Source organism: Osmerus eperlanus, chromosome 7 (genome assembly GCF_963692335.1).
Source record: "Osmerus eperlanus chromosome 7, fOsmEpe2.1, whole genome shotgun sequence".
Taxonomy (NCBI): Eukaryota; Metazoa; Chordata; class Actinopteri; order Osmeriformes; family Osmeridae; genus Osmerus; species Osmerus eperlanus.
This window is the reverse complement of record NC_085024.1, coordinates 3,060,821-3,075,196: the sequence shown is the minus strand read 5'-3', so window position 1 is coordinate 3,075,196 and position 14,376 is coordinate 3,060,821. Positions and strand designations below refer to the sequence as shown.

At 48.1% G+C, this 14,376-nt stretch overlaps 1 protein-coding gene across 1 annotated transcript in view; it reads left to right on the top strand.

Moving 5' to 3' along the window:
* Positions 1-14,376, top strand: part of tsnare1 (T-SNARE Domain Containing 1) — a 98,589-nt gene that overhangs the window by 37,143 nt on the left and 47,070 nt on the right. The window contains exon 2 of the mRNA XM_062466525.1: positions 12,065-12,174. Coding sequence (XP_062322509.1) covers positions 12,090-12,174 — 85 coding nt within the window. The 5' untranslated portion in view covers positions 12,065-12,089. The remainder of the gene's footprint in view (positions 1-12,064; positions 12,175-14,376) is intronic.

The window sequence follows — 14,376 nt, the reverse complement described above, 5'->3', positions numbered from 1 at the left end:
CTGAACACTTCCGGAAACATCTTCTCTCCAACTGAACACTTCCGGAAACATCTTCTTTCCACCTGAACACTTCCAAAAACATCTTCTCTCCACCTGAACACTTCCAAAAACATCTTCTCTCCAACTGAACACTTCCAAAAACATCTTCTCTCCACCTGAACACTTCCAAAAACATCTTCTCTCCAGCTGAACACTTCCGGAAACATCTTCTCTCCACCTGAACACTTCCAAAAACATCTTCTCTCCAGCTGAACACTTCCGGAAACATCTTCTCTCCAACTGAACACTTCCGGAAACATCTTCTCTCCACCTGAACACATCCAGAAACAGCTCCTACTCTCTAACCCTCTGCATATTAACCGGCTGCTACAACAGCTGTTACCATGGTTCCCCCAGCCAATTAACGGCCTCGGCCAATTAGAGAGGAGAGCGAGCTGGGGTGTGACTGGGGAGGACAGGGTGTCCTCCCCCATGGGGACATGTGAGGGGGTGTCTGTTTCAGTGTGTGTGTGTGTGTCTGTCATTGTGTCTGTTTCAGTGTGTGTGTGTCTGTCATTGTGTCTGTTTCAGTGTGTGTGTCTGTCATTGTGTCTGTTTCAGTGTGAGTGTGTGTGTGTGTCTGCGTGTCCAGTTCAGTGTGTGTGTCTGTGTGTCCAGTTCAGTGTGTGTGTCAGTGTGTGTGTGTGTGATTGTCAGTCTGTCTGTCTATGTCACTGTGTCTGTGTGTTCATTTTAGTGAGTGTGTCTCAGTCAGTGTGTGTGTGTCTGTGTCCAGTTCAGTGTGTGTGTCTGTGTGTCCAGTTCAGTGTGTGTGTCTGTGTGTCCAGTTCAGTGTGTGTGTGTGTGGGGGGGGGGGTAGGTGTGTGTGTCAGTGTGTGTGTTTATGTCAGTGTGTGTGACAGCTCTCTCAGCTCTCTGTGTGGAGGTTGTCATCATTCCCTGTCTCTGCTGGTGTGAAGGCTGCTAGGTGGACGAGCTAGTGCTACACCTCAGATACTCATGTGTGTGTGTGTGTGTGTCTGCTATACCAGAGTTAAACATTTAAAGCATGTGGTCACCTGTCTGGTTGAATATGCTTCCTTGAACGGGCAGGGGAACGATGTGTGTGTGCAGGTGCGTGAGTGTGTGTGCGGCCTTGTTAGATCGACGTGTGTGTGTGTACATATGTCTATGCATGTGTCTGTATGTGTATGTCTCTGTATGTGTGTATGTGTGCGTGTCTGTATGCGTGTGTGTATGTGTGTGTGTCTGCATGTGTGTGTGTGTGTATGTGTGTGTGTCTGCATGTGTGTGTTTGTGTGTGCGCCCCTATCGGAACAAGCCGTGTTGTCCAGACGACCAGACCAGCTGTTTGTGTGAGCGTCCCCAGGGCTGTGGAGGCTGCAGAGAACGAGCCGTGATAAGACTGCTTTGTGCTGCTCTCAGAGCCAGCCTTCTGCACGCGTTCAGATCAGACCCACGCAGGAGAGATACCCCGAGATAGGAGAGGCGCTGATCACAGGGAGCTGCACCGCAGGATGAATACCCAGGAGACAGAGAGACCGAGATGGAGAATGAACAGGAGAGAGAGAGAGAGAGGAGAGAGAGAGCAGGAGAGAGAGAGAGAGAGAGAGAGAGAGAGAGAGAGAGAGAGAGAGAGAGAGAGAGAGAGAGAGAGAGAGAGAGAGAGAGAGAGAGAGAGAGAGAGAGAGAGAGAGAGAGAGAGAGAGAGCAGGAGAGAGTAAGAGAGAGAGAGAGCAGGAGAGAGAGAGAGCAAGAGAGAGAGAGCAGGAGAGAGTAAGAGAGAGAGAGCAGGAGAGAGAGAGAGCAAGAGAGAGAGAGCAGGAGAGAGTAAGAGAGAGAGCGAGAGAGAGACAACAAGAGCGGGTGGAGACAGTGAGAGAACGGGAGGGATAGATGGATAAAGTGATAGAGACAGAGAGAGAACAAGAGAGAGTGGGTGGAATGAGACAGACAGATAGGGACAGAGACAGAGAACAGGATACAAAAGGGAGTTTACGGTTGAGAGAAGGGGCAAGAGAGATGGGGATAGAGAAATCATGTGAAAGAGAGAAGGAGCAGAGAGATGGAGAGAGAGAGGGCGTGAAAGAGAAAAGGGGAAAGATTCTGCAAGAAAACGAGGGGGGAATAGGCAAGGAGAGAGACAGAGAGAGAAAGAAAGAGAGAGAGAGAGAAAGAGACAGAGGGAGAGAGATTCCAGAGAGTAAGGTTCCATATTTGTCTGCTGTCTTATCGTTGAGCAGCATGTGTTTTTAGTCAGGGTTGGTGGGGAAACATTTGTTTGTAATCTCTGTGAAGCATGTTCTCTGTGCATCAGACACAATGACAGGATAAAGCTATCTCTCTGAGAGAGAGAGAGAGAGAGAGAGAGAGAGAGAGAGAGAGAGAGAGAGAGAGAGAGAGAGAGAGAGAGACTGCTGTGTGTTCACAACGGACTCACCAGATAATGTTTCTCTTTATCTCAAATCATCAAGCTTGTTGTATTGTGCAGCTGTTAAACGATCCTAATAAGCAAACAAGCAGGGGAGAGATAAGCTCTGCTATCATCCCAACAGTAGAGGAGGGGATGAGTTCCACAGTTCCACTCTCACTGTCTTGATCGAGGGAACTGGAACTCAATACGCGGTCTCCCGACCTTCTAAAACGTTCTAGAATAGTCCACACTGATTGGGGTTTGATTAGTGATCACTCCAAGGGCATGATGGGAGATGTGGAGTTAGTCTGACACCCATCAAACTTTCACACTCACTCACTCACACCCACACACACACACACACATGGACACACACACACACAGAAAGACACACTCATAAACACACACATACATGCACGTGCACACACACACACACACACACACACACACAGAAAGACACACGGATAAACACACACTGACACACACAAAGACGAGTTTGGAGCAGATTCTCTAAGATGACAGCTGCTCTGATAGGTGAGGAGAGTCTGAGTTTATTTTTGGAAGAGAACATGGGTGATTTATCTCAATAAAGAGCTTCTTTATATGACAGGGCAATTTCACTGTCCAGTGCTGGGTTAGTTATTTCTTTCTTTCTTTTTTATCTTCCTTTCAGTCTTTTTGGTTTTTCTGTCTCGTCAGTGGATGCATCCTGGGGGGCTGGGGGGCCGGGGGGCTGGGGGGTTACGGAGGGGTCTTGCTGACGAAAGACTTGGAGCAGAGAGAGTTTGGAACACACAGCAGTCTTTCTGTATGGCAGTGTCAGCTGAAGGAGAGAGGAGAAGAAGGGATGACGACTAGTCCTCTCTCTCTCTCTCTCTCTCTCTCTCTCTCTCTCTCTCTCTCTCTCTCTCTCTCTCTCTCTCTCTCTCTTTGTGTCTCTCTGTCTCTATCTCTCTCTCTTGGTCTCCCTCTCTCTCTCTCTCTCTTTGTGTCTCTCTGTCGCTATCTCTCTCTTGGTCTCTCTCTGTCGCTATCTCTCTCTTGGTCTCTCTCTTGGTCTCTCTCTCTCCCCTTGTCTGTCTTTCTCTTTCTCTCTCTCACCATGCTCTCTCTGAAGAGTCACTATCAAACACAGGCTTTCTCTGAGCTTTGCTTCACTTTTTCTTTTGATCTAGATGGATTTCAGTAATGCAGCCCTGTCCAACACACCAGACTGTGTGTGTGTGCGTTTGTGTGTGCGTGCGTTCGTGTGTATGTGTGTGAGTGCATTAGGACACGCCTCCTCCCTCTACTGACTCGATGAGCAACAGAATTCATGTTAACATTCTCAGGACATCGATAACCTAATCCTGTTATTACTGCTGTCGTTGACCTCTGACCTATGCCCTGGTCAATCCCACATCACAGCCTCACCAGTCTCCTGAAGTGTGCGGCTATCGCCTCGTTTCACCTCAGCTGGAGAGGCAAGCGCGATTCTCAGACATTTCATGGTTTCCGCTGGTGGGTTTTGTGAATTTGTGTGTCCTTTTCCCCCCTCTCCATATGTATCTTGATTGCGTGTGTGTGTACCATGTAACAATACTGATGTTCTTTCCTGCAAATCGACCGCGTCCCCCTTTCCTGAGGCTACACAGTATGGAGTCACACAGGGTCACACATTGACGCAGCTCACCACCTGGAACCGCGAACCAGGACAATCCCAGAGGACTGATCTGGGGTGAAATAGAAATCCGATTCGTATGCCAACTTCCCCTCCACTGCAAGTAAAGCGTGTGGCCAGTTGAGTTAGGATCATCTGTCATGGAGGCTGTTCACAGCGTACCTCATGAGGCTAGCGCTATGAGAAGGGTGGAGATGGTTTGGTGGTGAGGCCTTGTCAGAGATGGCCAGGGTGACAGCGCTGGCCTGGGGGTCTGGGGCTGGGTCAGGATGGTTGACCTGGATGTGTCGGGGTGATGAAGAAGGATTAGGTTGATGAGATCTGATGAACTCGTTACTGGAATGTTCTGATACTTAATTATACCGCTGATTGCATATCTTTTGTACTCTCTCTCTCTCTGAGTCTGACTCATCCTGTCTCTCTCTCTCTTTGTCTCCGTGGTGAAAGCGATCCCTCTCTCCCTCTCTTTATCCCGTTCTTCCTGTCCTTTCTCTCTCTACCTCTCTTCTCTCTGTGTCTCTCTGTCTCTGTCTCTCCATCTACATGCATATTTGCATTACCGATCAGTGTGTGTGAAGGGGAACATGGACGAGGCTACTGGAGGACATGTCACTAGCACACACACACTCACCTACACACTCACACACACACTTGATCGTGTCTGGCTATGCTTCATAGACTGACTCACTATCTGGAGAGGCTGTGCTTCATAGACTGACTCACTATCTGGAGAGGCTGTGCTTTATAGACTGACTCACTATCTGGAGAGGCTGTGCTTTATAGACTGACTCACTATCTGGAGAGGCTGTGCTTTATAGACTGACTCACTATCTGGAGAGGCTGTGCTTTATAGACTGACTCACTATCTGGAGAGGCTGTGTTTTATAGACTGACTCACTATCTGGAGAGGCTGTGCTTTATAGACTGACTCACTATCTAGAGAGGCTGTGCTTCATAGACTGACTCACTATCTGGAGAGGCTGTGCTTTATAGACTGACTCACTATCTGGAGAGGCTGTGCTTTATAGACTGACTCACTATCTGGAGAGGCTGTGCTTTATAGACTGACTCACTATCTAGAGAGGCTGTGCTTTATAGACTGACTCACTATCTAGAGAGGCTGTGCTTTATAGACTGACTCACTATCTGGAGAGGCTGTGCTTTATAGACTGACTCACTATCTGGAGTGGCTGTGCTTTATAGACTGACTCACTATCTAGAGAGGCTGTGCTTTATAGACTGACTCACTATCTAGAGAGGCTGTGCTTTATAGACTGACTCACTATCTGGAGAGGCTGTGCTTTATAGACTGACTCACTATCTGGAGTGGCTGTGCTTTATAGACTGACTCACTATCTAGAGAGGCTGTGCTTTATAGACTGACTCACTATCTAGAGAGGCTGTGCTTTATAGACTGACTCACTATCTAGAGAGGCTGTGCTTTATAGACTGACTCACTATCTGGAGTGGCTGTGCTTTATAGACTGACTCACTATCTAGAGAGGCTGTGCTTTATAGACTGACTCACTATCTAGAGAGGCTGTGCTTTATAGACTGACTCACTATCTGGAGAGGCTGTGCTTTATAGACTGACTCACTATCTGGAGTGGCTGTGCTTTATAGACTGACTCACTATCTAGAGAGGCTGTGCTTTATAGACTGACTCACTATCTAGAGAGGCTGTGCTTTATAGACTGACTCACTATCTAGAGAGGCTGTGCTTTATAGACTGACTCACTATCTGGAGAGGCTGTGCTTTATAGACTGACTCACTATCTGGAGAGGCTGTGCTTTATAGACTGACTCACTATCTGGAGAGGCTGTGCTTTATAGACTGACTCACTATCTAGAGAGGCTGTGCTTCATAGACTGACTCCCTATCTGGAGAGGCTGTGCTTTATAGACTGACTCACTATCTGGAGTGGCTGTGCTTTATAGACTGACTCACTATCTGGAGAGGCTGTGCTTTATAGACTGACTCACTATCTAGAGAGGCTGTGCTTTATAGACTGACTCACTATCTAGAGAGGCTGTGCTTTATAGACTGACTCACTATCTGGAGAGGCTGTGCTTTATAGACTGACTCACTATCTGGAGTGGCTGTGCTTTATAGACTGACTCACTATCTAGAGAGGCTGTGCTTTATAGACTGACTCACTATCTAGAGAGGCTGTGCTTTATAGACTGACTCACTATCTAGAGAGGCTGTGCTTTATAGACTGACTCACTATCTGGAGTGGCTGTGCTTTATAGACTGACTCACTATCTAGAGAGGCTGTGCTTTATAGACTGACTCACTATCTAGAGAGGCTGTGCTTTATAGACTGACTCACTATCTGGAGAGGCTGTGCTTTATAGACTGACTCACTATCTGGAGTGGCTGTGCTTTATAGACTGACTCACTATCTAGAGAGGCTGTGCTTTATAGACTGACTCACTATCTAGAGAGGCTGTGCTTTATAGACTGACTCACTATCTGGAGAGGCTGTGCTTTATAGACTGACTCACTATCTGGAGTGGCTGTGCTTTATAGACTGACTCACTATCTGGAGAGGCTGTGCTTTATAGACTGACTCACTATCTAGAGAGGCTGTGCTTTATAGACTGACTCACTATCTGGAGAGGCTGTGCTTTATAGACTGACTCACTATCTAGAGAGGCTGTGCTTTATAGACTGACTCACTATCTGGAGAGGCTGTGCTTTATAGACTGACTCACTATCTGGAGTGGCTGTGCTTTATAGACTGACTCACTATCTAGAGAGGCTGTGCTTTATAGACTGACTCACTATCTAGAGAGGCTGTGCTTTATAGACTGACTCACTATCTAGAGAGGCTGTGCTTTATAGACTGACTCACTATCTGGAGAGGCTGTGCTTTATAGACTGACTCACTATCTGGAGAGGCTGTGCTTTATAGACTGACTCACTATCTGGAGAGGCTGTGCTTTATAGACTGACTCACTATCTAGAGAGGCTGTGCTTCATAGACTGACTCACTATCTGGAGAGGCTGTGCTTTATAGACTGACTCACTATCTGGAGTGGCTGTGCTTTATAGACTGACTCACTATCTGGAGAGGCTGTGCTTTATAGACTGACTCACTATCTAGAGAGGCTGTGCTTTATAGACTGACTCACTATCTGGAGAGGCTGTGCTTTATAGACTGACTCACTATCTGGAGTGGCTGTGCTTTATAGACTGACTCACTATCTAGAGAGGCTGTGCTTTATAGACTGACTCACTATCTAGAGAGGCTGTGCTTTATAGACTGACTCACTATCTAGAGAGGCTGTGCTTTATAGACTGACTCACTATCTGGAGTGGCTGTGCTTTATAGACTGACTCACTATCTAGAGAGGCTGTGCTTTATAGACTGACTCACTATCTAGAGAGGCTGTGCTTTATAGACTGACTCACTATCTGGAGAGGCTGTGCTTTATAGACTGACTCACTATCTGGAGTGGCTGTGCTTTATAGACTGACTCACTATCTGGAGAGGCTGTGCTTTATAGACTGACTCACTATCTAGAGAGGCTGTGCTTTATAGACTGACTCACTATCTGGAGAGGCTGTGCTTTATAGACTGACTCACTATCTGGAGTGGCTGTGCTTTATAGACTGACTCACTATCTGGAGAGGCTGTGCTTTATAGACTGACTCACTATCTAGAGAGGCTGTGCTTTATAGACTGACTCACTATCTGGAGAGGCTGTGCTTTATAGACTGACTCACTATCTAGAGAGGCTGTGCTTTATAGACTGACTCACTATCTGGAGAGGCTGTGCTTTATAGACTGACTCACTATCTGGAGTGGCTGTGCTTTATAGACTGACTCACTATCTGGAGAGGCTGTGCTTTATAGACTGACTCACTATCTGGAGTGGCTGTGCTTTATAGACTGACTCACTATCTAGAGAGGCTGTGCTTTATAGACTGACTCACTATCTAGAGAGGCTGTGCTTTATAGACTGACTCACTATCTGGAGAGGCTGTGCTTTATAGACTGACTCACTATCTGGAGTGGCTGTGCTTTATAGACTGACTCACTATCTAGAGAGGCTGTGCTTTATAGACTGACTCACTATCTAGAGAGGCTGTGCTTTATAGACTGACTCACTATCTAGAGAGGCTGTGCTTTATAGACTGACTCACTATCTGGAGAGGCTGTGCTTTATAGACTGACTCACTATCTGGAGAGGCTGTGCTTTATAGACTGACTCACTATCTGGAGAGGCTGTGCTTTATAGACTGACTCACTATCTGGAGAGGCTGTGCTTTATAGACTGACTCACTATCTGGAGAGGCTGTGCTTTATAGACTGACTCACTATCTAGAGAGGCTGTGCTTCATAGACTGACTCACTATCTGGAGAGGCTGTGCTTTATAGACTGACTCACTATCTGGAGAGGCTGTGCTTTATAGACTGACTCACTATCTGGAGAGGCTGTGCTTTATAGACTGACTCACTATCTAGAGAGGCTGTGCTTTATAGACTGACTCACTATCTAGAGAGGCTGTGCTTTATAGACTGACTCACTATCTGGAGAGGCTGTGCTTTATAGACTGACTCACTATCTGGAGTGGCTGTGCTTTATAGACTGACTCACTATCTAGAGAGGCTGTGCTTTATAGACTGACTCACTATCTAGAGAGGCTGTGCTTTATAGACTGACTCACTATCTAGAGAGGCTGTGCTTTATAGACTGACTCACTATCTGGAGTGGCTGTGCTTTATAGACTGACTCACTATCTAGAGAGGCTGTGCTTTATAGACTGACTCACTATCTAGAGAGGCTGTGCTTTATAGACTGACTCACTATCTGGAGAGGCTGTGCTTTATAGACTGACTCACTATCTGGAGTGGCTGTGCTTTATAGACTGACTCACTATCTAGAGAGGCTGTGCTTTATAGACTGACTCACTATCTAGAGAGGCTGTGCTTTATAGACTGACTCACTATCTGGAGAGGCTGTGCTTTATAGACTGACTCACTATCTGGAGTGGCTGTGCTTTATAGACTGACTCACTATCTGGAGAGGCTGTGCTTTATAGACTGACTCACTATCTAGAGAGGCTGTGCTTTATAGACTGACTCACTATCTGGAGAGGCTGTGCTTTATAGACTGACTCACTATCTAGAGAGGCTGTGCTTTATAGACTGACTCACTATCTGGAGAGGCTGTGCTTTATAGACTGACTCACTATCTGGAGTGGCTGTGCTTTATAGACTGACTCACTATCTGGAGAGGCTGTGCTTTATAGACTGACTCACTATCTGGAGTGGCTGTGCTTTATAGACTGACTCACTATCTGGAGTGGCTGTGCTTTATAGACTGACTCACTATCTGGAGCGGCTGTGCTTTATAGACTGACTCACTATCTGGAGAGGCTGTGTCTTCTCTCAGCCGCGACTACCTCAGTCCTCCTGCCCCTCTCTCTCACACACACACACACACTATCATACGCACACAGACACACACTCACACTAACATACACACATATACACGCCCTCAAACACATACAAACACATACACACACAGATAGACATACCTTATATATGTACCTCTCTCTCTCACAAACACACACACACATCCAGTACACACAATATGTTTTACTTGGTTATAGAAAGTAAAGAGTACAGCGGCCCAATAACAGCTCATGTTTTTGAACAGGATGACATATGGTTTATAATTGACCCTGGTCTTATCTCCCACTCATAAAACAATTCATTCGATTCCCGAGGGCTCCATGAAAAGCTTTTTCCCTGTATGAAGCTCAGCTGTAATTAGCCTGTCCCTCGCCGACAAATTAATCAAAGCATTATTAATACATCCGACTAAAGGCTCTCTCTCTCCCTGCTCCTGGGAAATGTGTTCTTGAGAGGAGAAAAGGCCTTTCCCCAGACCTCTCTTCATCCATCAGAGGCTACCTCCCCTACTGCTCATCAGGCGGAGGAAGGATTCTGTCAAACTCCAAATCATATCAGCTCTTCTATTTGGAGAGCGGTGTTCACATATCCCCATCAGAACCGTGGAGGTGTGGTTCTTCCTGCCTGGCGGCGGAGGTGTGGCGGAGGTAGCCAGGTCACGAGTCAGTGGTTTTGGGGCGAGTGTTGATGACATCCCCCGCGTCTGAGCTGGGGAGAGGCTGTGTGGTTACCACTGTGACCTGTGATGCCAGGGTCATGAGGGATGACACAGCGGGTCACCACCCAGTCACGGTTACCATGGCTCTGTGGTTACCATGGCGCTGTGGTTACCATGGCGCTGTGGTTACCATGGCGCTGTGGTTACTATGGCGCTGTGGTGACCATGGCACTGTGGTTACTATGGCGCTGTGTTTACCATAGCGCTGTGGTTACCATGGCGCTGTGGTTACTATGGCGCTGTGGTGACCATGGCACTGTGGTTACTATGGCGCTGTGTTTACCATAGCGCTGTGGTTACCATGGTGCTGTGGTTACTATGGCGCTGTGGTGACCATGGCACTGTGGTTACTATGGCGCTGTGTTTACCATAGCGCTGTGGTCCACGCTGTCCTCACGCCTACCTCAGGAACATGGATTTGTCATACGCACGTGTGTGTGTGTGTGTTTATGTGTGTGGGGTGGAGATGGAGGACACTGAGAACTCCGTGTGTGTGTGTGTGTGTCTGTGTCTGTGTGTGGTGTGTGTGTGTGTTTGTGTTTTGTGCATTTTTTGCATTTCTGTATCTGTGTGACATTCCTAATCAAATGTGTGTTTTGTTGTGTGTGTTATGTGTGTGTGTTTGTGCCTGTGTTTACAGCATGCGTGTGTGTTTGCATATGCGCGTGTGTGTGTGTGTGAAGTGTGTGTTGAAGCGACAGCGCAGCTTGAGATGTGTGAGTGAGTGTCCACAACCCAGACACCAGGGACCAGTAGCAATGACTGGGCTTGAAATCAACAAGAACCCAGACTGCTTATTGGCTGCCAAAAGTCATTAATCTCCCTGCTCTGTGAAAATTAATCGGATTATGTGTCCACGTGGCCCAGCGCCTTGGTGTGCCTCTGAGAAACAGCACATCCTACCCCCCCTCTACGCCACCCCCCTTTACCCCCCCTCTACGCCCCCCCCCCCCTACGCTCCCCCCTCTACCCCCCCCTACGCCCCCCCCCCCGTACGCCCCCCCCCTCTACCCCCCCTCTACGCCCCCCCCCCCTCCATGCCACCCCCCCCTACGCCTCCCCCCCTTACGCCCCCCCCTCTACCCTCTACCCCCCCCTCTACGCCCACCCCCCCCTCCATGCCACACCGCCTCTACGCCCCCGCAGACGGCTGTGAATGCCAGTGCTCGTTGTATCGTAGTGACAGAGACTGGCTGGCGTCCGCACCAACACAGAACCACAGAGCAGCTTTCCTCATCCTCTCCTCCCTCTGTCTCTCTCTGTGTCTCTCTCTGTCTGTGTGTCTCTCGCTCTCTCTGTCTTTCTCTCTGTCTCTCTCTCTCTCTCTCTGTCTGTGTGTCTCTCTCTCTCTGTCTTTCTCTCTGTCTCTCTCTCTCTCTGTCTGTGTGTCTCTCTCTCTCTGTCTTTCTCCCTCTGTCTCTAGAAACCCCTTAAAAAAAGTATCACATCAATACAGTTTGACTGCATATCAAGAGGTCACAGGTTTAAATCCCCCCCATGCATCACTTTAGAAAGAAGTGCCAATTGAGCGTGTCATAATTATCATTTGATGATCAATTGTTGAACTGCGCTGTGTGCACCTGTGTTTATGAGCACATCTTGAACCTGACCGCTAAGTGGACACTAATGACTTACCTCCCCTCAACCCAACCAAACCTGGGAGAGAAAGGAACAAAAAACTTTGCGATCATTCAAACGGTTTACTTGCCCCCTTCAGCTACAGTGTGTGTTCTCCTTCCTTCAGCTACAGTGTGTGTTGAGGGTTGACACCCTGAGGGTGTCCGTAACCGTGTTGGTCTCAGTGAGTTAACAAACACTGTTGTTGTTGTTGTTATTGACAACAGGCGCCGTGAGACAGCAGGGGGCAGGATGTCCTACGGTTCTATTGACGGAGGCTCCTTCGGGACCAGGAACCCATTCGGAGGTCCAAGCAGGCAGGGCTACCAGCCAGTAGGTAAGAAACACACACACACACACTGTCAAACACACACACACTGTCAAACACACACACAAAAACTGTTAAACACACACGCATTCTTCACTGCACCCTCAAAACACACACTGTCGAACACAACACTCTCTCTACTGTAAGTTTTACTGTAATACACATGACACTTCCTCTACTGCAGGATTACGGTGTTCTTGGAGGGCGGGGGTTGAATATGTTCATTTAAGTCATGATCTTAGGGGATCAAAGGTCAACATAATACGTATTGAACTTGTGGCTAGCACCGATATTGGTCGTCTGAACTTTGACCTTGGCTTCATTACCCTACTGGCCTGCTGTGTGTGTGTGGTATACGTGTATGTGTGTGTGTGTGTGGGTGTGTGTGTGTGTGTGTGTGTGTGTAGGTGTGTTTGTGTTTGTGTAAATATTGTGAAAGAGTTTTGTTCCTCTGTGATGTAGAGTGCGTGTCTGTGTGATCCTGTACGCCAGAGAGTCTGAGGCGCTCTGACACACACACACTCACAAACACGCACACACACACACACGCACACTGAGGAGGGAGTCTGACAGGAACTAGCAAACATCAAATACTCGCTTTTGTCTCTGAACTCCCACATACTGTATAAAAGGGAGCAACAGATTCACTTTCAGTCAAAGTGACAGTCAGCATGCGCCTCCTTGTCACATTCTCTCTCTCATTGTCAATCTCTCCCTCTCTCTTTCTCCTTCTCTCTCTTTACCTCTCTCTCTCTCCCTCTCTCTTTCTCCTTCTCTCTCTTTACCTCTCTCTCTCTCCCTTTCTCTCTTTCTCCTTCTCTCTTTTTACCTCTCTCTCTCCCTCTCTCTTTCTCCTTCTCTCTCTTTACCTCTCTCTCTCTCCCTTTCTCTCTTTCTCCTTCTCTCTCTTTACCTCTCTCTCTCTCCCTTTCTCTCTTTTCACCTACATCCCTCCCTCCCTACCAATCTCTATCCTTCCCTCTCCCTCCCTTTCTTCCTCCCTCTCTCTCTGTATTTCTCTCTCCCTCCATTGTGTCTACAGTGTTGAGTCTGGCAAACAGATGGGAACCTCGGTCATGAAAGATAAGGAGGGAGAGAAAGACAGATGGAGAGAGAAAGAGAGAGAGCGAGAGAGAGAGAGGGAGAGAGAGCGAGAGAGGGATGGAGAGACAGAGAGAGAGAGACAAAGAGAGAGAGCAGCTTTGATCACAGTGAAGCCAGGCCACATTCCGGGGCAGAGCTGCCTGCCTGTCAGATTTCCGCAGCTCTCTGTCTGCGCTGCTCTGGAGAGGGGATCAGGAAATGATCAAAGCCCAGGTTAAGACTCTAATGGAGCTGTCGCTTGTGCTAATCTTTCTCCTCCTGCAAGACTCCCGCAGCCCACCCTGCAAGCACATCTCCACCAAGCCTGTCTCTTCATCCTGCCCCTGCAAGCACATCTGCAACAATCCTGTCTTTACATCCTATCTGACCGCTTCTGTCTCTACATCCTGTCTGGCTGCTTCTGTCTCTACATCCTGTCTGGCCGCTTCTGTCTCTACATCCTGTCTGGCCGCTTCTGTCTCTACATCCTGTCTGGCTGCTTCTGAGTCTGTTTCCCTTCTGTCTGTCTGGTTGTCTGTAGCTTACATCCTCTTTCTGCCTGCCCTACCTACCTACCTACCTACCTATCTACCTACCTACCTACCTACCTACCTACCTACCTACCTATCTACTTACCTGCCTACATACCTGCCTGCCTACCTGCCTACATACCCGCATACCTACCTACCTGCCTGCCTGCCTGCCTGCCTGCCTACCCTATCCTTCCTTGTCTGTCTGTCTGTCTGTCTATCTTACTTACCAACCTGGCTTGCTTGTCAGTCTGTATGGTGTATCTCTGTGTGTGAGTGTGCGTGTGTCAGTAGGGTGCACAGGGCTGTGTGAGTATCAGAGTGTGTCTGTGTGTGTGTGTCAGAGGGCTATGTGTGTGTGTGTGTGTGTGTGTGTGTGTGTGTGTGTGTGTGTGTGTGTGTGTGTGTGTGTGTATCAAAGAGTGTGTGTGTGTGTGTGTGTGTGTGTGTGTCAGAGTGTCCCAGAATGACTGTGTGATGGAGCAGCCTGTTAGTGTTCTCTTATGAATCCCTCCACAGGCCCCACTCTGCCTATTAGGATGGGAGGTGTGTGTGTGGGGGAAATGTGTGTGTATGCAGTGTATGTGTGTGGTGTGGA